General features: G+C 62.0%; 5 protein-coding genes across 11 annotated transcripts in view; 2 read left to right on the top strand and 3 right to left on the bottom strand.

Moving 5' to 3' along the window:
* The window catches only part of HSPG2 (heparan sulfate proteoglycan 2), a 36,703-nt gene extending 34,026 nt beyond the window's left edge, over window positions 1–2,677 (bottom strand). For all 6 annotated transcript variants that reach the window (XM_086860441.1, XM_086860442.1, XM_086860446.1 and 3 more), the window contains exon 1: window positions 2,551–2,677. In XM_086860441.1, the coding sequence (XP_086716567.1) occupies window positions 2,551–2,610 (60 nt within the window). In that variant the 5' untranslated portion in view covers window positions 2,611–2,677. The remainder of the gene's footprint in view (window positions 1–2,550) is intronic.
* Window positions 2,678–4,544: 1,867 nt separating this feature from the next.
* CELA3B (chymotrypsin like elastase 3B) lies at window positions 4,545–8,100 on the top strand. The gene is made up of 8 exons (XM_086860434.1): window positions 4,545–4,657; window positions 4,735–4,811; window positions 4,886–4,983; window positions 5,786–5,920; window positions 5,992–6,128; window positions 6,685–6,830; window positions 6,909–7,061; window positions 8,015–8,100. Exons 1-8 carry the CDS (start codon window positions 4,615–4,617, stop codon window positions 8,030–8,032), a joined length of 807 nt encoding a protein of 268 aa, XP_086716560.1. The 5' UTR covers window positions 4,545–4,614; the 3' UTR covers window positions 8,033–8,100.
* Window positions 8,101–10,137: 2,037 nt separating this feature from the next.
* TMEM269 (transmembrane protein 269) lies at window positions 10,138–13,455 on the top strand. Its single transcript, XM_086860369.1, has 6 exons — window positions 10,138–10,248; window positions 11,847–11,994; window positions 12,625–12,722; window positions 12,813–12,956; window positions 13,027–13,227; window positions 13,308–13,455. Exons 1-6 carry the CDS (start codon window positions 10,224–10,226, stop codon window positions 13,415–13,417), a joined length of 726 nt encoding a protein of 241 aa, XP_086716495.1. The 5' UTR covers window positions 10,138–10,223; the 3' UTR covers window positions 13,418–13,455.
* An 845-nt stretch (window positions 13,456–14,300) lies between these two features.
* SVBP (small vasohibin binding protein) lies at window positions 14,301–15,462 on the bottom strand. Its single transcript, XM_086860370.1, has 3 exons — window positions 15,375–15,462; window positions 14,567–14,688; window positions 14,301–14,484 (listed from the first exon to the last, which is right to left on the bottom strand). Exons 2-3 carry the CDS (start codon window positions 14,684–14,686, stop codon window positions 14,398–14,400), a joined length of 207 nt encoding a protein of 68 aa, XP_086716496.1. The 5' UTR covers window positions 14,687–14,688; window positions 15,375–15,462; the 3' UTR covers window positions 14,301–14,397.
* A 967-nt stretch (window positions 15,463–16,429) lies between these two features.
* LOC111938445 (E3 ubiquitin-protein ligase TRIM62) lies at window positions 16,430–21,611 on the bottom strand. 2 transcript variants are annotated; one of them, XM_086860368.1, is made up of 6 exons: window positions 21,452–21,611; window positions 19,618–20,034; window positions 18,872–18,967; window positions 17,710–17,966; window positions 17,524–17,639; window positions 16,430–17,146 (listed from the first exon to the last, which is right to left on the bottom strand). In XM_086860368.1, the coding sequence occupies exons 2-6, from the start codon at window positions 20,023–20,025 to the stop codon at window positions 16,596–16,598; spliced, it is 1,428 nt and encodes a 475-aa protein (XP_086716494.1). In that variant the 5' UTR covers window positions 20,026–20,034; window positions 21,452–21,611; the 3' UTR covers window positions 16,430–16,595. The 2 variants fall into 2 exon arrangements, with proteins under 2 accessions (XP_086716494.1, XP_086716492.1); XM_086860366.1 differs by having other exon boundaries at window positions 21,179–21,475.
* Window positions 21,612–22,220: the final 609 nt, after the last annotated feature.

Here is a 22,220-nt window from a genome sequence, read left to right as displayed (position 1 = left end):
GGTTAGGGTTGATGGGCTTTTGAGGAAGAAGATGCGTTTTGGAGAGTGGAGATGAGTTGTGGGGGCTGAATGGGTTTTGGGGGGCTGATGGATTTTGGGGGGGAAGGGATAGGTGTTTTCTTGGGTGGGAAATGGGTTGGGGGGAGACGGATATGGAAGTGGAAATGGGATTTTTCTGGGGGGATAGACGGATTTTTTGGGGAGGATTTTTTGAGGGAGTAGATTTTTCTGTGGGATAAAAAGACATTTTGGGGGAGTGTCGGGTTTTGATGGTGAGGGGGAAACCCAGGAGTTCTGGCAAGGGCCCAGCGTCTGAGCTGACCTTCCTCCCCCGCTTCCTCCTCCTTCTCCTCCTCTTCCTCCTCATCCAGCCGGGCCATCTTTGGCGATGGGAAAGAGCCGAAGGCAAGAGGCCATGTGCGCTGCGGGCCCGGAGGATCCCCAAGTGCCCCCGAGTATCCCCAGGCGGCCCCAAACGCCCCCAGGTAGCCCCACATGCCCCCAGGTGTCCCCAAATGCCCCCAGGTGTGACACGGGTCTCCCGAAGCGGCCTCGGTGGTGCCCCGGGCACACGAGTGTGCAAGAGCGCGCTCGCCCGCGGGGAGCGTGTGCGTGGGGTGTCCTCCCCTTCCCCAGCCCTTCCCCCCGGGCAGGGTGATCTTATCGCACATTCCTGCTTCGCCTTCCCCTTCCCCCCCACCAAATTAACTCTTCGCAACCCTTGGAGGTGGCACCCCCGTGCCAAACCCACCCGTGGGCCCCGTGGGACCCCCCCTCCCCGTGTTTGTAGGAGGATGCACGGCCCGGCATCCCGGCCGGGGGGGTTATTGGGGTGCTGGGTCCGCAAATCCCCCCCCGCGCTCAGCAGAATGGGGGGGTGGGGGATGGTAAAGGGGATCCCCCTCTTTGTTCCCGGCAGCCCCTCCTGACGTGGGTGGGAGCCCCACGGAGAGGGGGAGGCCGCGCTGCCAGCACGGCCCCGAGCACAAGGCCCCCTCTGTTCTCCACCCCGGGCACCCGCCCAACCCCAAACCACCCCTGTGCCCCCCCAGCTCGCCATCACCTCCGCACCCCACTGACGGACCCCCCCGAATGTCGGGAGCGCGCAGCAAACCCCCCTGCACCCGCGGTACCCAGAGGTGTCACCCCTGCCCCACTGCCCCGAGCAGGGTGGGGACCCCCCCAGGGGCACCCCCAGACGCAGCGCCCCCCCCCGGGGGGGTATTTTGGGACAGTTATTTTTAGGGTGACCGGCGCCACCATCACCCTTTAAATTTAGCTGGGGTGGGGGATGGGGTGGGGGTGCGGAAGGAGTGTGGACGGGGTAAGGGGGGCACCCCAAAAGCAGGATGAGCCCCTGTAAGTGAACCCCACCCATGGCGAGGTGTGGGGGCGAGAGGAGGTGGCTTTATGGGGTGATGGGAACCATCCACACCCTGGGGTCATTAGGGACCCCAATTCCCTAAAGAAAGGGGGTGGGGTGATGGGGACCCCCCCCCCGACTGGGGCCCCCACATGAGGGTCATGGGGACCCCAGTTCCATAGGGGTATAGGAGTGGGTGACCCCATGTACCCTCAGTCCCTGGGGGACCTCAAGTCCCATAAAGGAAGGCAGGGGGACCCCACACACCCCATTCCCAGACAGGACATGGGGAGAGGGACCCCAGCTCTCTTTTGGGGATACACTGCAATTCCCAGATGGGACAGGGTGGATCCTCCGTGGGTCTCCATGTGACTCCGGTACAGGGGGGACCCCCAGTCCCTTAGGGAGGGGGAATCCCCTGGTACAGGGGGGAAACCCCAATCCCTTAAGGAACAATCCCTTAAGGGACCCCCCCATCTCCTTGGTGTCTTGGGGGAGCCCAATTCTCTGATAATCCTGGGACCCCTGCACCCCCACATCTGCACACGTGGAGGGACACCCCAATTCCCTGAGAGGCCAGAGAACCATGCTGGGGACTCCTGTGCTGGGGGGACCCCGATTCCCTCCGGGCACAGCACAACTCTTCCAACTCCTTTAGGGGACCCCAACTCCCACAAGGATCCCCAAATCCTTCAAGAGACACAAACTCCGTGGGGAACCCCAACTCTGGGGAGGGGGTTCTCACTCCTCTAGAGGACCACAACTCTTTCAGGGGACCCCAGCGCCATGGTACCCACATCCTTTAAGGCATCCCAAAATCGTGTGAGAACCCCAACTCTTTTAAGGGCCCCAAGTACTTTAAGGGATCTCAAAACCACAGGGGGTTCACAATCGCTCTCTGGAATTCCCTCTCCAACTCCTGTAGGGGACCCCAACTCCTGTAAGGAATTCCAGCTCCCAGGGCCCCGTCTCGTTTAGGGGAGCTCCGTGGGGGGGACTCAAATCCTTTTAGAGAGCCCAAGTGCGCGGGTAGAGACCCCAGCTCCCTTCGGCTACCCCAAATCCTTCAGAGGTCCCCAAGTCCTTCACGGGACCCCGACTCCGGGGCCCCCAACTCCTTTACGGGACCTCCCGGCTCGGCGAGCGGAGCCCCAGCCCGCGCTCCCGGGCCCCCCGGCCCCACTCACCCCCAGGAGGGTCCCCAGCAGCAGGAAGGTCCCCAGCGCCGCCGGGCCCCGGCGCCCCATCGCGCTCCGGCCCCGCTCCGGCCCCGCCGAGATCGCTCCGCTCGCTGCGCTCCGCTCGCGCCGCCGCCCCGGGGCCGCCCCGCCCCCGCCGCCCCCCCGGGCCCCCCCGGGCCCCCCGGGCCCGCCCCGGCCCCCCCGGCCCGCGGGGCGGGGCCACCGAGCGCGCGCCCACGGGGGACACGGGGACACCCCTGGGAACTCGTACCGGGACACGGGGGGACACGGGGGGACACGGGGGGGACACCCCCGGGAACTTGTACCGGGACACGGGGGGACACGGGGACACCCCTGGGAACTCGTACCGGGACGCGGGGGGACACGGGGGGGACACCCTCAGGAACTCGTACCGGGACACGGGGGGACACGAGGGGACACGAGGGGACACGGGGGGACATCTCTGGGAACTCGTACCGGGACACGGGGGGACACCCCCGGGAACATTTGCACGGACGCGGGAGGGCACGGGGAGCACGGAGGGGCGCAGGGACACCGGGAACTCGCCTGGGAACTTGCAGCGGGACACGGGGATGGGGGGGACAGCCCCGGAAACTTTTGCGGGGACACGAGGGATACACGGGGGGCGCAGGGACACCGGGGGACAGCTCTGTGATCTTGCACTGGGACACGGGACATCCCTGGGAGCCTTTATGGGGACATGGGGAAGTTGCGGGGGGACACGGGGACAACTCTGAGAATTTATATTGGGACACGGGGAGCGTGAGGACACGGGGGGACACCCCAGGGAGGTGTTGCAGGGACACCGGGGGGACACAGGGTGACACCCCAGGGAGGTGTTGCAGGGACACCAGGGGGACACAGGGTGACACCCGGGGGCGCAGGGACACCGTGGGATACCCCTGGGAACTTGCGCTGGGACACAGGGACACGAGGGACACGGGGCAACTCTGAGAACTTCTACTGGGACACGGGGTGTGTGGGGACACGGGGGGACACCTCTGGAAACCCATACTGGGACACGTGGGTGCACGGGGGCGTCGTGGGACGCTCCTGGGACACGGAGCTGCGTGGGGACACCGAGGGACACTCCTGAGAACTTTATGGGAGCACAAGTGTGGGGAGAGAACGGGGGTGCATCTCTGGGAACTCTCATGGGGATAAGGAGTGCGTGGGGACACCCCTGGGAACTTTTACAGGGACAGGGGGTGTAGGACACCGTGGAGCACCTGTAGGAACATTCACGGGGACACAGGGACGTGTGGGGTACGGGGGCAAGCTCTGGACTGTTGCAGGGTGACACGGGAGTGCGTGGGGACACTGTGGAGCGCCTGTAGGAACTGTCATGGGGACACGCAGCGACATGGGGGTCACCTCTGGGAACTTCTACAGGGACGTGGGAATGTGTGGGGACACTGGAGGGGCAGGAAGGACTCCTGTGGGAACTTCCACGAAAATTCTGGGATGCGTGGGGACCCCACAGCACCCGGGCACGTGAGGAAGTTTGGGAGCAGAGGCCTGAAGGGGCCACCCGGGCCCAGGGAATATGGAGACTGTGGGGGGCACGGGGTGGGTATGGTGACAATGAGGGTACAGAGGGGTCGTAGGGACTCCGGGAGGCACAGAGGCAACTGTGGGTGCTGTGGGGTGCTGGGCTAATTGTAAGGGCTATGGGGCACACAGAGAGGTGTGGGGACTATGGGGGGCACAGGGAGAGGGTCATCGGTGCTAAGGGGGGCACGGGAGCAGTTAGAGGAACTGTGGGGGTCACTGGGGTCCGGAGGGCCTGGGGGGGACATGGGGCACTCTGGGGGGACACAGAGGGTACAGAGGCAGTAGGGGGCAGCAGGGACAGGGGGGTTTGGGATCTGTAGGGTCCGCACTGGCCAGGTACCAGTGCCACGTCCCCCCAAGGCCAAGGTTAATGTTTAGCCCCCCCCCGAGATCCAGCTGGGCACCGGGTGCCCGTTCCCAGGGGCGCCCTTGGGTGCTCTCGATACGGGCAGGGATTTAAGGCCGCCGGGTGCCCGGGACAGGCACACTTGAGCCATGGCTGCGATGCTGAGCCTCGTCCTGCTGCTGGTGGCCGGCGGTGAGGTGTCCCCTGACCCCCTCGGGACCCCCGGGCTCGGGTGGGTGCCCGGTGGGTGACGGTGCCGCGTCCCGCAGGTGCCCGTGCCGCGGTGCTGCCGGACTCGCGGGTGGTCAATGGGCACGATGCGGAGCCCTACAGCTGGCCCTGGCAGGTGAGGGGACAGGGGACGGGGCAGCCGCAGCCGTGCGGGGGGACGGTGGCACCTAGCGGGCTGTCCCCTCGCAGATCTCGCTGCAGTACGAGCGGGACGGCGCTTTCCGCCACACCTGCGGGGGCACCTTGATCGCTCCGGGCTGGGTGATGACGGCCGCGCACTGCATCTCGTGAGGCCAGCGGGGCTGGGGGCGGCGGGGGCGAGTCCGGGGGGCGACACGGGGTCTGGGAGCGGGGGGGGCACTGGGGGAGCGGGGGGGCATCGGGGGAGCAGGGGGACATTGAGGGTCCGGGGGGGCACTGGGGGAGCAGGGGGGCATCGGGGGAGCGGGGGGGGGCATTGGGGGAGCAGGGGGGCATTGAGGGTCCGGGGGGGCACTGGGGGAGCGGGGGGGGTCATTGGGGGAGCGGGGGGGGGCATTGGGGGAGCAGGGGGGCATTGGGGGAGCGGGGGGGGGCATTGGGGGAGCGGGGGGGGCATTGGGGGAGCAGGGGGGCATTGAGGGAGCAGGGGGGCATCGGGGGAGCGGGGGGGGCATTGAGGGTCCGGGGGGGGCATTGAGGGTCCGGGGGGGCATTGAGGGTGCACATGCACGGAGGGGGTGCATGGATGGGGTGAAAAGGGCAAAGTGGGTGCGGGGATGATGTGCAGGGCAGGATTTGCACCCCGGGTGCAAGGCGGGGGCTCAGAGGGCAGCGAGGTGAGTTTGGGCTCGGGGTGGGTGCATGAGGAGGTGCAGGGAGGGGGTTCGGGGTGCAGGGCGGGGAGCTGGGGTGCAGGAAGAGGTTCAGGGTGCAGAGGAGATGGGGTTCAGGGTGCAGGGAGGTGTTTGTGTGCAGATTTGGTGCACGGAGAGGTGCCGGGAGGGGATTTAGGGTGCAGGGCAGAGCGCCTGGGTGCGTGCGAGGGTCTCGGGTGCAGGAGGGATGCCGAGAGAGGCCGGCACCCGCCGACCGCTCCTTTCCTGGCAGCAAATCCCGCAAGTACCAGGTGGTGCTGGGCGAGTACGACATGAGCGCCGGGGAGGGCCCCGAGCAGCGCATCCCCGTGAACTCCGACGACATCTTCGTGCACCCCAAGTGGCTCAGCTTCTGCGCGGCCTGCGGGTGAGCGGGGTCCCGGGGGGCTGCCGTGCGCGTCCCCTCCCCGGCCCCCTGACCCGAGTCCCTGTGCGCAGCAATGACATCGCCCTGATGAAGCTGCAGCGCCCGGCCGTGCTCTCGGCGGAGGTGCAGGTGGGGCGGCTGCCGCCCGCCGGCTCCATCCTGCCCAACGGGTACCCCTGCGTGATCAGCGGCTGGGGACTGCTCAGCAGTGCGTCCGGGGACCGGGAGGGACGGCAGGGACACGGGGACACGGAGGGAGGGGTGGGGAGGTGGGTGGAGACGTGGAGGGATATACGGGGAAATGGATGGGAAGATGGAGGGAGAAATGGGGGATGGAGAAATGGGGAGATGGATGGGGATGTGGAGGGATGGCTGGGAAGGTGGGTGGAGGGATGGATGGAGGGATGGTGAGGGGTTGGAGGGATGGATGAGGAAATGGGTGGGAAGATGGAGGGAGGGATGGGGGACAGACAAATGGGGAGATGCATGGGGAATATTTGGGGAGATGAGGAATGACTGAGAATTGGTTGAACATAGGGCGTGGACAGAGGGATTGATAGCTGGGGGGATGTATGGGGCGGTGGAGGAAGGGATGGCAGGATGGGGAGGTAAAGGAGAGTTGGAGGGAAGGGATGGATGGATGATGGATGATGGATGATGGATGATGGATGATGGATGATGGATGATGGATGATGGATGATGGATGATGGATGTGGGGTGGAGGGCCATGGACAGACCCTGCCTGGGCTTGTCTGATCCCACAGCTGGAGGGTCGCTGCCGGACCGGCTGCAGGAGGCAGAGCTGCCCGTGGTGGACTATGAGCACTGCACCCAGCCCGACTGGTGGGGGGCCCTGGCCATCCGCCAAACCATGATCTGTGCCGGTGGCGCTGAGAAGTCTGGATGCAACGTGGGTACCGCACCGGGACAGAGGGGGGCACATCCTGGGCCCCCTGTGGTGCTGACCCTGCCTCATTCCACACCCCAGGGTGATTCCGGGGGCCCCCTGAACTGCCAAGCTGAGGATGGGACCTGGGAGGTCCATGGCATCGCCAGCTTCGTGTCGGCCCTGGGCTGCAATGCTGCCAAGAAACCCACCGTGTTTACCCGCGTGTCTGCCTTCGAGGACTGGATTGCAGAGGTGGACACAGGCTGGCAAGCCTTCCCGAGCTGCCAGGGAATGGGATACTGGGATGTCAGGGTGCAAGGGTGCCAGAGAACTGGGATATCATGGTGTCAGGATGCCAGGAAACTTGGGCACCATGGTGGCAGGGAATTGGGATGCCATGTCAGAGTGCTGGGTGCCACGGCAATGGGGTACCAGAGCTCTGGGGTTCTGGGGTACCAGGGCACCAGGGGGGAAAGGGGCCAGGCCGCTGGGGTGCCATGATACTGGTATACCAGATGGTTTGGGTGCAGAGTCTTGGGGTGCTCTGATAGTGGGGTACCAGAGGATGGGGCTGTCAGGGTGCCATGGTGTTGGGGTACCAGCTGTCCCAGTGCCACAGTAGCAGGGTAAAAGGGCTCTGGGATGCTGGAGTGCCAGGGCAGTGGGGTGCCAAAGTACCAGGGCACAGATGTGCCATGGCACTGGGGTGCTTGGATGCCACAGAGCTGAGGAAAAAAGGGCTCTGAATTGTTGGGAGTCCAGGGGCGGGGTGTGAGGGTACCATGGTAGCAGGACTCTGGGGTGCCAGGTTCCTGGGCTGCCAGGTCAAGTTTGCCAGAGCTCTGGGGTGGTGGGGTACCAGGGTATCAGGGTGCTGGGTTCTGAGGTGCCAGGGAATTGGGGTGTCAGGGTACTAGGTCCTAGGGAACGGGGGTACCAGAAGGCTGGGGTGCCAGGATGACATGGTGTAAGTGCACCAGGACTTCGGGATGCTGAGGCTGGGGTGCCAGGGTAACGGGGTACCAGGGCTCTGGGTTCTGGGGTATCATGGTGCTGGGGTGCTGGGGTGCTGGGCACAGGCTCTTGAGGTGTTGAGATGCCGTAGTGCTGAGGTGATGGGGCACTGGGGTGTTGGGTTATTAGAGTCTTGGTGTGTCAGGGTGTTGGGGTACTGTCCTTCTGTCTTAGAAGCTTCTCCTTTCTAGACCATGAGAGACAACTGAGCGTGGCAGCGTCCTCGTCATCGACCCCCTGGCCTGGCACCAGCCAAATAAACCACTAACAGCTGGCACCAGTGTGTCCTTGTCCTTGTGTTGGGGAGAGGTCAGGGGGCAGCAGGGGCTGCACCATTACCAGCAGATAGTACTGGGAGCACCCAAATGTGCCCGATGTGATGGGGATGGGCACCCAGAGACACCCCAGTGTCACAGGGATGGACACGCAGAGATACTCAGAGGTGCCCAGACCCCACAGGGATGGGTACCCGGGTGCCATGGGGATGTGTAGCCTCAGACACTCAGGTGACAGTGCCAAGCACCCTAAAGTGCCCTGTGCCATGGGCGTGGGCACCCTGCTGCCACAGGCACCCCAAAACACATCAGCAGAGTGGCTCTGGGTGCCCTGAGGACACAGGGATCGCCCCAGTGCCACGGTGACAGGCACCCGGAGATTTGTGTCCCCCCAGGGGGCCGGGCCCCCCCCGAGGCTGTGGGACAGCCCCCTTGGGGTGCCCCAGGGCTGGACGCCCATGACCGTGGCCCTCCTGGCCTGGCCGTCGCTTCGCAACCGCCGGCACCAGCGCGTGACCAGCGAACAAAGAGCCCTTTCAGCTGTGCCCCCGCCGCCACCAGCACCCTGGGACCCCCAAAGGGGGGAGGGAGGGGACCGACCCCACCCCCCTGGGTGCCCCCCACCCAGGGACCCCATAACTATGGGTGCTGCAGCACCCCTCAATTCCCTCTGGGACCTGGGTGGAAAATTCCAGCAGCAGGGCTGTATAAATTTTATGGGCCCCTTGTCACTGTGTCCTCGGGGACCTTTGCTCTCCTGGTGGTGGCCCCGGCGTCGCCTGCCCCGGCAGCCCCTCGCTATCGCTGGCCCTTTGCTCCAGGGGAGGGGGAGGCCGAGCTCCCCCAGCTCGTGACACCCTTGCACAAGTTGGGGCCACCTGGCAGAGGTCCAGGGTGGCGGGAAGGTCACCCAGCCCAGCCCAGGGGGTGAGGCTGGGGGGCACCAGCCATGACCCTGCTGCCACTTGGTGGGGTGGCACCTTTTGGGTGCAGCCACCCTGGCGTGGCAGTGGGGTGCAGGGACAGGAGTGTGGCAGTGCCAGGGGGCTGGCGTGGGGCTGTGGGACTTTTGTGGGTATTGTGGGACTGGTGAGGGTGTCACGGGACAGCTGTGGATGCTGTGAGGCTGCCATGGGTGTAACAAGCATGGCAGAAACGCTGTCGGTACAGGTGGCACACACCTGGCAGAGGTCCTGTGAGCCTGGCATGGGTGCTGTGAGCGTGGGATGGGTGCTGTGGGCACGGAATGGGTGCTGTGGGAGTTGGATGGTGCTGTGAGAGAGGGATGGGTGCTGTGAGACTGCCCTGGGCAATGCCAAGCATGGTGTGAATACTGTGAGGCTGCCAGGGGTGCTGTGAACAGGATATGGGTGCTGTGAGCCTGATGGTGCAATCCTGGGATGGGCTCTGAGAGCCTGGCATGTGCTCCATAAGTGCGGGATGGGTGCTGGAGTGTGGGATGGGTGCTGTGGGTGCCGTGAGCTGGGTGTGGGTGGTGCAAGCCTGCTGAAGGCTGGCAAAGGTGGTGTGAGCATGGTATGGGTGGTCCACATTTGCAGAAGGTGAGTGGGAACTGGTGCTGTGAGACGGATCCGTGTGTTACCAGAGCTTGCACAGGTGTTATCAGTGTGACACCCGTGCTGCGAGTGTGCCACAGAGGGTATCAGTGCACCGTGGGTGCTGCCAGCCTGCTCCTGCTCCTGTGGGCATGCTGTGGGTGCTGCGAGCCTGGCACCAGCGCTGTGGCTGGGCACGGGTGCTGCGAGCCTGGCACCGGCACTGCAGGGTTGGCACAAGCACTGCAAGCCTGGCACCGGTGCTGTGAGCCTGGCGTGGGCACTGGGAGCCTGGCAGGGGCGCTGGGAGGCTGGCAGGGGCACTGCGAGCCTGGCATGGCCCCCCGGCCCCCCAGGGCAGCTCCTCCCTCGCCGGTGGTGCCAAGCGGCTGCGAACCCCCCGTGTCCGTGTCCGTGGCCTCTGGCCGGACCCACCCCCGCCGGGTGACTCAGCCCGAGAGGCTTTTCCTTATATAACGCGGCACTGCACGGAGCCCCACTGAGCGGCCCCTGCCTCAGTTTCCCCTCGCCGGGGCGTCACTGTCACTGCTGCCACAGCCGCCGCTGCCATGTGGATGGTGTCACCGCCGGTCGGTAAGTGCCACCTGGATGCCGCTCGCCCCTTTGCGAGGTGCCCCCCCATCCTTAAAAATCATCGTTTGTCGCGGGCTAGTAGAAAAATTTGGGTTATTGGGGCAGGAAACTGTAAAATACATTCATTGGCCCCCAAAAATAGGTTAACTTTGCCCTTCCTGTGGCTGAGCCCATTTTCCCTGCGCCTTGGGCGGGGGTGAGATAGCCCTTGGGGCACAACCCCCTCGGAACGCACCTGGGAAGAACCAAAATCACCTGCTTTCCCCCCAGAGTAGCGATCAAAGCAACGGGAGCGGCGCAGGGCTAAGGAACTCCCTCCCATGCCGGCACTTTGATTTTGGGGCGAGAAGCGCCGGGAACGGGCGAGTCCGGGAGCCCCGGCCGTGCCCGGGGGCGCTCACAGGTGCCTGGATCCGGTGCTGCCACAGCTCCGCGACATTCCCAGGGCCCCGAGCCTGCCCGGCGCTGGGAAGGGACGGCAAATCCCAAAACTTAGCTTTCGAAGTTCCCAAACTCACCCCAAATTAAGGGATAAAGGCGGGGCGCAGCACCCAGCGTGGCCTCAGACCCCGAAAAATCCCCGGTTCCGGCAGGAGCAGGAGCGCCCGTGCGGGGCTCGGGGGGATTTTCCCGGCTCGGCCCGTGCGGGGCTCGGGGGGATTTTCCCGGTTCAGCCCGTGCGGGGCTCGGGGGGATTTCTCCCGGTTCAGCCCGTGCGGGGCTCGGGGGGATTTCTCCCGGTTCAGCCCGTGCGGGGCTCGGGGGGATTTTCCCGGTTCAGCCCGTGCGGGGCTCGGGGGGATTTTCCCGGCTCGGCCCGTGCGGGGCTCGGGGGGATTTTCCCGGCTCGGCCCGTGCGGGGCTCGGGGGGATTTTCCCGGTTCAGCCCGTGCGGGGCTCGGGGGGATTTTCCCGGCTCGGCCCGTGCGGGGCTCGGGGGGATTTTCCCGGTTCAGCCCGTGCGGGGCTCGGGGGGATTTTCCCGGCTCGGTCCGTGCCGGCGGCTCCGGGCGCGGTGTCCAAAGGTCGCTCTCGCCGCGGCGCTCGGAGCCGCCGACCCCCGACACCTCCGCTCCCCTGCGGTTCTTGCTGGATTTCCCACCTGGGGAGCTGTTCTGGTGGCATTCCGGAGCAGCTCGGGGGGGCTCTGAGGGGGCTCGGGGGGTTTGTCTTGCTCTGACGTCCTGTTTTCTTTCAGATGAAGGATCTGCCTGGCTTTGGGACACGGCAAAGGCGGGGGGCAAAGGACAGGACCCTTAAATTCTTTCCCTAAAGCTTAGCCCGATAGGTATATAAGATCAATAGAGCTTAAACCGGGGTTGGCTTTTAGTCTAAGCTTGGGTTTGGTTTAATTTGTCTTTATTTTATTATTTTTTACGGTTCTTTTATTCATTTCTTTGCTTTTTTGGCCTCTTTTATTCCATTTTTGGCCTCCGGTGGGGAGCTCAGCAGCAGAGCTTGCACAAATCAATCCCCTGCTGCTTCCTAAACAGATTTTGGGGGATTTTGGTTTGAGGAGGGGGAACCCGTGCACCAACCTGCTATGTTTTGGGGGGGCTTCAGCCCCTCCCTGGTTGGAACACAGTGGGGGGTTGTAGGTATTTTTCAGTCCACCAAGAAGCTGGTGCTGAGTGAGCAAGCGGGACGGGAACGGGCATTGGAATTCCTCCGGAAAAACGCGGCTAACGGACTCTCCGTGGCCAACCTCCTGGCTGGGCTTTCCTCCATCCTCTGCACTGTCAACAGGTGGGGGAAACTGGGAAAAACGGGGTGAAAAATGGGGCTGGGGAGTGGGGGTCACCCTGGTTGCGCTCGCTCTGTGGCCAAGCTGGTGGCCAGCCTCCCCTCCAGCCTCTACAGCATCAATAGGTGGGGAAAAAAAAGGGAGAACAGGATAAAATGAGAGGAAATGTGGTGAAAAGGATGCACAGAAATGTGGGTCACCCTGTTTTTTCTGGAAAAAGTGGAAATGAGAGGGCAAAGATGGTAGAAAAGTGGTTTGCCCTGATTTGCTGGAAAAAGGGGGAAAGGGGGGAGGAAAAATGAAAAAGGGGAGAAAATGGGGTAGAAAAGTGGGGGCCAGCCCAGTTTTGCTGGAAAAATGGGGGAATGGGGGGAAAAAAGGGGGATGAAAAGTGAGACACTGTGGTTTGGCTCTCTCCATGGTCAAAGACTCCTCACCTTTGGTCTCTGCAGCATCAATAGATGAAGGGGGAAAAAGAGGGTTGAGAAGTAGGGGTCACCCCAGTTTTGCTCTCTCTGTGGCCAGCCTGATGGCTGGGCTTATCTCCACCACCAATAGATGGGGTAAACAGAGGAAGAAATGGGGTGAAAAAGAGAGGAACAGGGGCTGAGAAGTGGGGTTTTCCCGCCCAGGCAGTACCAGTACTCCTGCTGGCTTCTGCTCCTGGGCTTCCTGCTGGATCTGGCCGATGGGGCCGTGGCCCGGCAGCTTGACGCCTGCTCGGCACTGGGTGAGTGCGTCCCCCCCGGCCCAGGGGTGACCCGAGGGTGTCCCCTGTGCCCGGTGCCCACCTGGCACCTGCCCCTTGCTGCCCCCACAGGTGCCAAGCTGGATGACTTTGCCGATTTCACCACGTTCGGGCTGGGCACGGCGCTGCTGCTGCAGCCCCAGGGTGTGCTGGGGGGGCTGCTGACCCTCGCCTACGTGCTGGCCGTCTTTGCCCGCCTCTGCTTCTTCTCCAGCGGTAAGATGAGCCCCTGGGGGTGGGGAGTTCGGAGTTTTTCCCCCTACATTGAACTCCTGACACCCCACAGGGATCCCCTTCACCTACCGGGGGCTGCCCTGCCCCTACGCCTCAGCAGTGCTGGCCAGCACCTTCCTGCTCACCGGGGGACATGTGGCCCTGCTCCGCGTCGCCGCGGCTGCCATGATCCTGTTCATGGCCGACTGCGGCTTCTATCCCCACGACAGGGTGCTGGAGTCTCAGCTCTGGAAGAAACTGGTTTATGCTGGAGGTAAGGATGGGGATGAACCTCTCAGGATGGTGGTAGAGGGGGAGGAAAAGCAGATCCCCAAGGATTTTCCCGCTCCATAGGGGTGGTGGCTGTCCTGCTAGCACCGACGGCGGTGGCTGCGGTTTATTGCCTGACCTGGGCCACGTCCTACATCGTCTTCCCCTTCGCCCTCTGGAGCTGCAAGGCCTGAGCCCTCCCTAGAGCCTAGTAAAGTCTTCCTCATCCTCATCCTTATCCTCCTCGTCCTTGCTCTGGGTTCTGCTTCCTCCCTTCCCTCTTCCCACTGGATCTGGGTGGCAGGAGCCTGCTAAGGTAAAAAAAGAGAAAAGCTCCCAAAAATCCCTGTCCTTTGGGGGAAGCAAGGGAACCCCCATCACCCCACACCAACACTACAGACCTCCAAATCCTTGGGAAATGGGAAATTAAGAGTTTGCCCTAACAAGAGACCCCCAAGCCCTTCTCTGCACAGGAAACTGAAGTTTAGGGATTGCTCACACTGCCCAGTGAGAATTCATTACAAAGGGAGCTCCAAAAATGAGGAAGGCCCTCCTTGGGTAGGAGGAGGAAGATGCTGATCAGACCTCCAGAGGATTTCCGACATAGGATTCACTGGGAACAGTTTGGAGTTTACCACTTAATCTGTAGCTGCAGGGAAGTACCATCCCAAATGTGGTTTATTTTCAACCCCTCAGTGTGACACTGCTGGGGCAGGGAAAGGGGGGAAGCAGGACTTGATCCAAAGTCTCTGGAAAGCCAGAGGCTGCTGGACAGCGGCGGCTGGAGCACAGAGGGTGTGGGTGGAGGAAGGAAGCAAAGGTCAAACCTGGTGCTGGAGAAACACTCAGGATCCCCAGGGAGGCTCTGGCAGCAGGAGCAGCTGCAAGATGTAGCTCCTGCTGCATCCCTCCGGAATAAATCCCAGCTCCGGGAGGGCAGGACCCTTCTCCACAGCAGGAAATGTAGGGATGGGGCCATGGCTGGAGCTGGCACCTGGCGCCACAGCTGCTTTGGCATCGGCCCTGCTCTGGCCTCCCCCACACCATTCCCCACCCGCAGCAAACAGAGCCGGGAGACACAGAACCAGCACAGAGTTTATTGATACAAAAAGGGCGATTTGATAATAAATACCGGGGGGGTTAGAAAAGGGGGGGCAGGGCAGGGGCCGGGCTGTCATTCCCCGGATCCCTGCATCTGCTTGCAGAAGGAGTCGAACTGCTGCTGCTCCAGCTCCGTCATCACCCGGTTCAGGGCATAGATCTGGGATTGGGAAAGGGCGGATGGAAAAGGGGGGGTTCGGCTGTGGGTTGGGCCGTGTCCCTCCCCAGTCCCTCGTTCCCACCTCCGCCCGCTGCCGCTGCTTCAGCTCCTGCTGTGCCGACCTCTGCTTGGCCTTCTCCAGACGAGCCGCCGGCTCCCGCGGCTTCGGCCGCTCCTTCCGTGCCCCCGCGCCCGGATCCATGGCTGTGACACGGGGGGGTCACCCGGGGACCCCGGGCACACCCGCACGGCCCCCCGTGTCCGCGGCACCCCCAGACAACCGAGGCTCAGGTGGGGTGCCCCAATGGCATCTTCACAGGGGACTCCCCCCAGATCCATCCTGGCCCCAGAGATGACCCCCAAACCTGTTCCGAGCCTTACAGCTGACTCCCGAACGCGTCCTAACCCTCACAGGAGACCCTCAACCCCGTCCTGAGCCTCCCAGGAGACATCCCCCGCCAACTCATCCCGAGCCCCTCAGCTGCCGTCACCCCCCCACAGACACAGGGCCCCCCAAGGCTTCTCAGCATCACCCCCACTCCCCAGCCCCTCAGCAGCGCCATCCCCTCACACCCCAGCACCTCTATCGGCCCCACAGACACACCGATCCCAAAGCCCCCCAGCCCCCCTCCGTCCTCACAGCCCCCCTGAACCCACTGCCCACACACAGCACTGACCTCCCCAGCCCCCCATAAACCACAACCCCCAACCCCACCCTCCTCACAGCGCCCCCAAAACCCACAAGCTCCCCATTCCCACAACCCCCAGCTTTCAGTGCCCAACAAGGTGCTCCCCAGCCCCCTCCAAGGCCCCGGTGCTCCCTCACTCGCCAAACCAAGCCCCTCCGGTTCTCCGCTCCCCCCTCGGTGCCCCCCCGTGCTCCCCGGTACCGGAGGGGCTGCGCCCGGGGCAAGATGGCAGCGGAACCCTTCCGCCTTTCGGCGCTCGATTGCCTGCCCTGGGCGCACGCGCAGGGCCCGCGGGCCGGGTGCCACAGCGCCCCCTGGCGGGCGGGTGCTGCTCCCAGTGTCCCCCCAGTGCTTCACTGTCTTTTACTCCCCACCCCCTAGACATCACCCCCCATACAGCCCACCCTTACATATCATCCCCTATCTAGAGTTCTTCTAAACAGCCCACCCCTATATATCACCATATATCTGTATACTGCTTCTATATACAGCTCATCCCCTGTATAGCTTGCCGCCTATGTATCTCCCCTATTATACCATCCTCCCGACACAGCCCAGGCCCTAAACATCACCCCCTTGTATCACTCTACTGTACAGCCCACCCCTATGTATCACTACCCCACATAGCTCACCCACGAGATATCTCCCTCCATACACCATGCCCCTATATAGCCCACCCCTCTATATCCCACCCTGACACAGCCCAGCCCTTACACACAACTCCCCGTACACCACATCCCTATACAGCACACTCCAACATATCACACCCCTGTACAGAGCTCTGTATCACAGCCCAGCACACAGCACTTCTCTGTACCACCTCCTGTATACAGCCCACTCCCCATATATCAGACCCTCTGTACAGCCCACCCTACACAGCCCAGATCCCATTCCTGTACATTCCAACACACGCAGTGTTCCCTACATTGACACATGGAGCCCTGCCCAGGGGTGGGACAGTGTGGCACAGCATGGCCCAGCACAGCACACGGCATGGCACAGCAGGGCATGGTGCTGTACATGTGGCACACATGTCACAGTACATGTCCCATGGCATGGTGACCCCCAACACTGTGGCACCCCTAGCATGGTGAGAGACCCCTGCCATGGGCCAGCCCACCATGGCACAGTAGCACACACCTGGTCAGGACACAGTGTGGCACCCCCAGCATGGTGACAGGCTCCTGCCATGGCACCCCATGGTGCCCTGAGCCCAGCCCAGCACCCCTCCCTGGGGCTCTCCATCACCCAGCCCCTTCTCTCCAAATCCTTTATTGCCATGTCCCAGCCCCCCACACTGGGATTCCCTGGAAGCACAGGACTGAGAGAAGTGGGCGGAATGCCAGATCCTGCCCAACAGCGGGACCAGTTCCTGGAGTGGGAAAACACCTGGCAGGGTGGGGGTCACCCCAAAAACCCCCATTAGATACGGACAGTGTTGATCCGCAATGGCTGCACATTCTTCCCGTTGGCATGGCTCTGCCCAGGACTGAAATATGAGCACAGCTTCCCGGGAAACCTCTCCCGGAAGGTGTAGAGCCAGGACATGTCGTCAGCATTGTAGAAGATGAGAAGCCCCTTATCATAGTCCAGGAAGACGCCCACCTTCTCCAGCTTGCCCTTGACGTTCAGCCGCGTCCAGGGCTCGGTGCAGGCACTGTACTGGTTCCCGTCGTGCATCACGATGCAGTAGAACCCGCGGCTCGGCTGGATCTGGATGCTGCCCTTGCGGGTCACGGCCTCGTGGGCCAGGCCGATCATCCACTGGGTTTTTTCAGACACCACCACCTCCCAGTAGTGCACCCCAGCACCAAAGGCCTCGGTGCCCAGCACCGACACCTCCACGTCAAAGCGCCGGGGCGAGTCCTGCAGCGGGTGTGGGTGAAGGTTGCCATAGGCCACGATGGTGCAGTCGTCTGAGAGGATGAGGCGGTGGTGGGCAGTGCCGGGGTCCAGAGTCAGTGCTGCTGGCACTAGGACAGCGGGGACAGGGGGAACGAGGGTTAGTGCAGCCCCGGAGCTGGTGCTCTGTCCCACCAGGGTGACAACCAGCATGGGTGGAAGGTCACTGGGATGGCCCTGTCCCTATCCCTCACAGGGGTGTCCCGCCCTCATGCTCATCTTCTGTCAGTGATGTCCCTGTCCCTCACTGGTGTGCCCCTGTCCCTCACTGGTGTGTCCCTGCTCCTCATCACTCATGTCCCAGACCCTTCTCAGCAATGTCCCCATCCCTAGTCAGTGACATCCCCTTCCCTCACAGGTGATGTCCCCTTCCCCATCCCTCACTGGTGTGTTCCTGTCCCTGGTGACCGCCCCATCCCTCACGGCTCCCCCGTCCCTGTGCTCTCACCAGGATGGATGTCCTGGAAGAGGGATTTCCAGATGGTGTACTGCAGTGGACCCATGTACTTGGAGGTGGGAAAATCCTCATAGGTCAGGTTGGTCTCGTGGATCTTTCCCTTCAGCCTGCAGAGAACACACGGTGCCAAGGTGGGGGTGACACCAGGGACCCCACTGTCCCCTCACTGCCACCCACCTCTCAGAGAGGGAGGCCATGCCGGCCAGGAAGACGTGTTTATCCGCCTCGGCCAGGCGCTCCTGCAGGATCTGGGTGCCCTCCTGGACCTTGCGGAGCTGCTGGCTGTAGCGCTGGATCTTGTGCTCGATGTCGCTGAGCGTGCGCGCCGTGTCAGCCTCCAGCTCCTCCAGCATTGCCTTCTGCCGCTCCCGCAGCAGCCGGTGCAGCCGCTCAAACGCCTCCCCGATCGTCGCCCGCAGGCTTTTGGCTGAGGACTTGAGGTGCAACAGGGGGTTAAGAACACCTAAAGCTCTGCTGGTCAACCCATCAGTTCCTTAATCCCCAAATAAATATCTAAAAGGGCATCAGATCAGGGAATTCTGGGGGCTACAAGGGTGGATTTGATCTTGCACCCTTAAAAAAGGAGTAAAAGGTTCCTAGAACCACCGAAAGAGCCTTCCAAAGAACCCTAGGAGAACCTCCCCCAAAAAACCTAAAAGAACCCAAAAAAAATCTCCCAAAAATCCTCAAGTAATCCTAAAAGAACCTCCCAAAGATCCTACAAAAGGACCTTAAGGAATCTCCCCAAGAAACCTAAAAGAAACCTAAAAGAATCCTCCAAAGAACCTTAAAACAATTTGCAAAATAACCCTGGAAAACCTCCCAAAAAACTTTGAAGAGCTCTTAAAGAATCTTAAAAGAAACCCTTTTAATACCTTAAAAACCCCCCTAAACCCCTTCAAATTACACCTTAAAACTTCCTAAGAAACTCAATAAACCAACCTAAACTAAAAAGACCTCCTAAAATAACTCCGGAAAACTAAAAAAAACCCCACATCAGTTGCTGGTGGGGATGGGGAGAAAACTGAACCTTAATGGACACTGAACCCTTGAGTGAGGAGATAATTAATTAAATTAATTAAAAAGATAAATCCAAGCAGCACTGCAAGAAGTTATAGAGGGATGAGCAGCCCCACTGGGGTACCACAAGGAAAAAATTGGGTAAATCCATGCAATTGTAGAGTTTGGAGTGTTTGGAAGTCCCAAAATAAGGCTGTGAGGGTCAGGGCTGGGGTATCACCAGGGTGGCAATGAGATTGACCCCAATTCTGCTTTGGGGGGCTGTGAAATGGGGAAAAATGGGGGTTCCCAGGGGTGACAGCGGTGTTCCTACATGTACCTTGGTCTCAGCCAGCTGCTTCTTGAGGAGCTGCAGAGCTTCTGTGTGGCTACGCTCACTCTCCTGCAGCCCCTGGAGTTGCTCCTTCAGCTCCCGCTGGGGACAGGGAGGGAAAATCCATAAATAGGTCATTTGTGGAAAAAAGGGATCCCACACGGTGCTTTCTCACATAAACCAACCATGGAGTTATGGGGCTGTGGAATGAGGGTCCTGCCTGGGGTGGGGAATAACAGGTCCTGCCTGGGGGACAGCTTAGCCATGGGGTGATTTGAGGGTTCCCAAAAACTCACAGTGGCCATGGAGAAGGGGGATCCCAGAGGGACAGTGGTGGAGGTGTGGATGGAAGTGTGGATGGATGGATGGATGGATGGATGGATGGATGGATGATGGATGGATGGATGATGGATGGATGGATGGATGGATGGATGATGGATGGATGGATGGATGGATGGATGGATGGATGATGGATGGAATGGGCTGACCCCAATGCAGAAAAAAGGGCTGTGGGGACAGACAGACAGATGGAAATACATACAGAAGGAAAGAACAGGGCTGACCCTGAGAAGGAAAAGAAAGGGTGCAGGGATGGACAGATGTGAGGAAGCCACAGGACTGATCCCCACAGGTTCAGGACGGGTGCAGCTCAGGACAAAAGGGAAGGGCACTACCAATGGAAGCGAGAGGGACCAGCCGGATACAGCAGCCTCGAGGAGCCACTCAGGGCAGGGAACCCTTTAGGGACCCACCTGCAGCTCCTCGAAGGCATCGTCCACGTTGGTAACCTGGTGCTGCTCATGCATGGCCGGCTCATCACAGAAGAAACAGACGACGGCACGGTCAGTGAGGCAGAAGAGCTTCACCTTCTCATGGTCCTTGCAGGGGAAGGAGCTGCGCTGGGCGCCCAGGATAGCGTCCAAGGGGAAGGCGCTGTAGCGCTCCACGATGTTGGCCAGCTTGAGGCTGGGGGCCAGCGTGGGCTCGGGGAAGGTGCGGCGGCACTCAGGGCAGTCGCGGGTGCCCTGCGGCTCCTGGCGCACCCAGTGCTCGGTGATGCAGCGGCGGCAGAAGTAGTGCTCGCATCCCAGCCCCACGGGGTCCTGGTAGATGCTCAGGCAGATGGAGCACAGCAGCTCGTCCTTGAGGCTGCACGCCATGTCTGGGGGCTGGGGAGAGGGGCACGGGGTCAGGGGGAGGCTGGTGAGAGGGGGACAGGGTCAGGAGGGCTTGGGGGAGGGTGAATGGGGGATTGTGGGGAGGGGGACCATGGGGGGACAGGGTAAATGGGGGGCTTGGGGTGATGGCAGGAGTGTGAATAGGGGGCTTTGGATTGAGAGGGGAGGACGAATGAGGGGGCTTCAGAGGGGAGAGGGTAAAAGGGGGGCTTGGGGTAGAAGCAGTTGTGGGGGGAGGTTGTGGGGGAGAGGGTGAGTGAAGGCCTTGGATTGATGGGGAGAGGGTGAATGAGAGGGTTTGAGGCAGGAGGGTAAAAGGGGGGCTTAGGATGGGGGGAGGTTGAAGGAGGAGAGGGTGAGTAGTGGCCTTGGGATAAGGGCCAGAGGGTGAATGGGGTTTGGGAGGGGAGGTTGGGAGGATGAGTGGAGGGCTGGGGATGGGGTGAGCTTGAGGAGAAAGTTGTGGGGACAGAGGGGGAATGAAGGTTTGGAGATGGGGGAAATTAAGGGTGAGAGGGTGAGTGGAGGCTTGGGGTAGGGGTTTGAGGGGGTGAATGGGGATTGATGGGGGAGGAGGTGGATGGGAGGACTTGGGGTGAGAAGAAAAGGGGGAGTAGGGGTGAGGATGGTAATAAGGGGGTTGGGGGTCAGGTGGGAATGGGGGACATGCAGAGTTTTTAATGGGGGGCAAGGTGGGGGTTGGGATACAATGGGGACTAGAGGGGCTGCAGTGGGGGGAAATGGGAGTGTAAGGAGGCAATGGGCAAGCTGGAGGATTTACAAAGGGGCGGAACAGGGGGTCAGAATGCAACTGGGAGGGCTGGGAGGGTCATACTGGGGGGAATGGGAGGATCAAGCCACAACAAGAGGTTGCAATGGGGAGCCAGGCTGCAATAGGGTTGCAGTGCAGGAGGGGAACTGGGGGTCAGGATACAATGTGGGGCTGGAGGGGTTGCCCTAGGATCAGGATGCAATCGGGGGAATGGAAGTATCAGGATGCAGTGAGGCAGATTTGGGACAGAGGTGATCGGAGCAAGACTGGGAGGGGACACAATAGGGCTGCAATAGGCGTGAGCCTGGGGGTGAATCAGACCCGGAGCATGCAGGGTGGTCTGACAGGGGGAACTGGGGGTACCAGTGATCTTGGGGGATGGAGCTGAGGCTGGATTTGAGGTCCGGGGCTGAGGCTGGATCTGGGGAGTCAGGACCGAGGCTGGATTTGAGCTGGTGGGGTTCAGGCCGGATCTGGGGGCCTTGCGTGAGGCTGGACTTGGAGGGGACGGGACTGAGGCTAGATTTGGGGGGGATCGGGGCTGGGGCTGTCGGCGGCTGCACCGGAGCCCCGGCTTCGAGCCCGCTTCCCGCTCCGATGCCACCCCGCGTCTCCCTCAGCCGCCGGCGCCCTCACCCAGCCGGTGCCCAGTGCTGTTCTGGTGCCGTTGCCCGGTTCCCGGTGCCGGTGGGGTCCGCGGTGCCGGTGCCGGTGGGGTCCGCGGTCCCGCCGCCGCCTCAAGAGCAGCCCCGCCGCGATGGGCCGGGGGTGGGCGAGCAGGAGGGGGCGCGGCCGCGCGGCACTTCCTGCCCGCCCCCCCCCGCTCCCACAGTGGGCCCGCCCCCACCCCATTGTCCCCTGCGCGGCGCGGCCTCACCGGCGCGTACCATCGCCCGCCCACGGGGGGGCGCTTAAAGGGGCTACGGCCTCTCCAGCCGTGTCCCGTCCGTCTGTCCTGACAGCCGGGCACTGACCCTTCCCCATCCTGACCTTAGGACCTTTTTCTAACCCTATCTGTCCCTCCGTCCATCCCTTTCTCCTCTACCTAGCCATCTCCCTGTCCACCCCTTGATCCATCCATTTGCCTTTCTGTCCTCTGTCCATCCGTCTTTCCACCTACCTCTCTGTCCCCTGTCCAACCTTCTTCCCTCCCAGAACTTAATCTCTCTATCCATCTGTTTGACTGTCCTGTCCTTCTCTCCATCTGTCTGTCCATACACCTGTCTGTCTATCCCTGTGTCAAATCATCCATGCTTCCCATTGTGCGTCCCTCTGTCCCTCCATCCCTCCACATCTCCTTGTTACTCAGTCCACCCATCTCCCCATCCAGTCCTTAATACATGCATTCATCCATTTGTCCACCCCTCTGGACTCTCATCCATCCATCCATCTGACCCCTGCTCTC

The sequence above is a fragment of the Cyanistes caeruleus genome, chromosome 22 (assembly GCF_971803275.1).
Source record: "Cyanistes caeruleus chromosome 22, bCyaCae1.hap1.1, whole genome shotgun sequence".
NCBI lineage: Eukaryota > Metazoa > Chordata > Aves > Passeriformes > Paridae > Cyanistes > Cyanistes caeruleus.
This window is presented reverse-complemented; position numbering and strand designations above follow the sequence as displayed.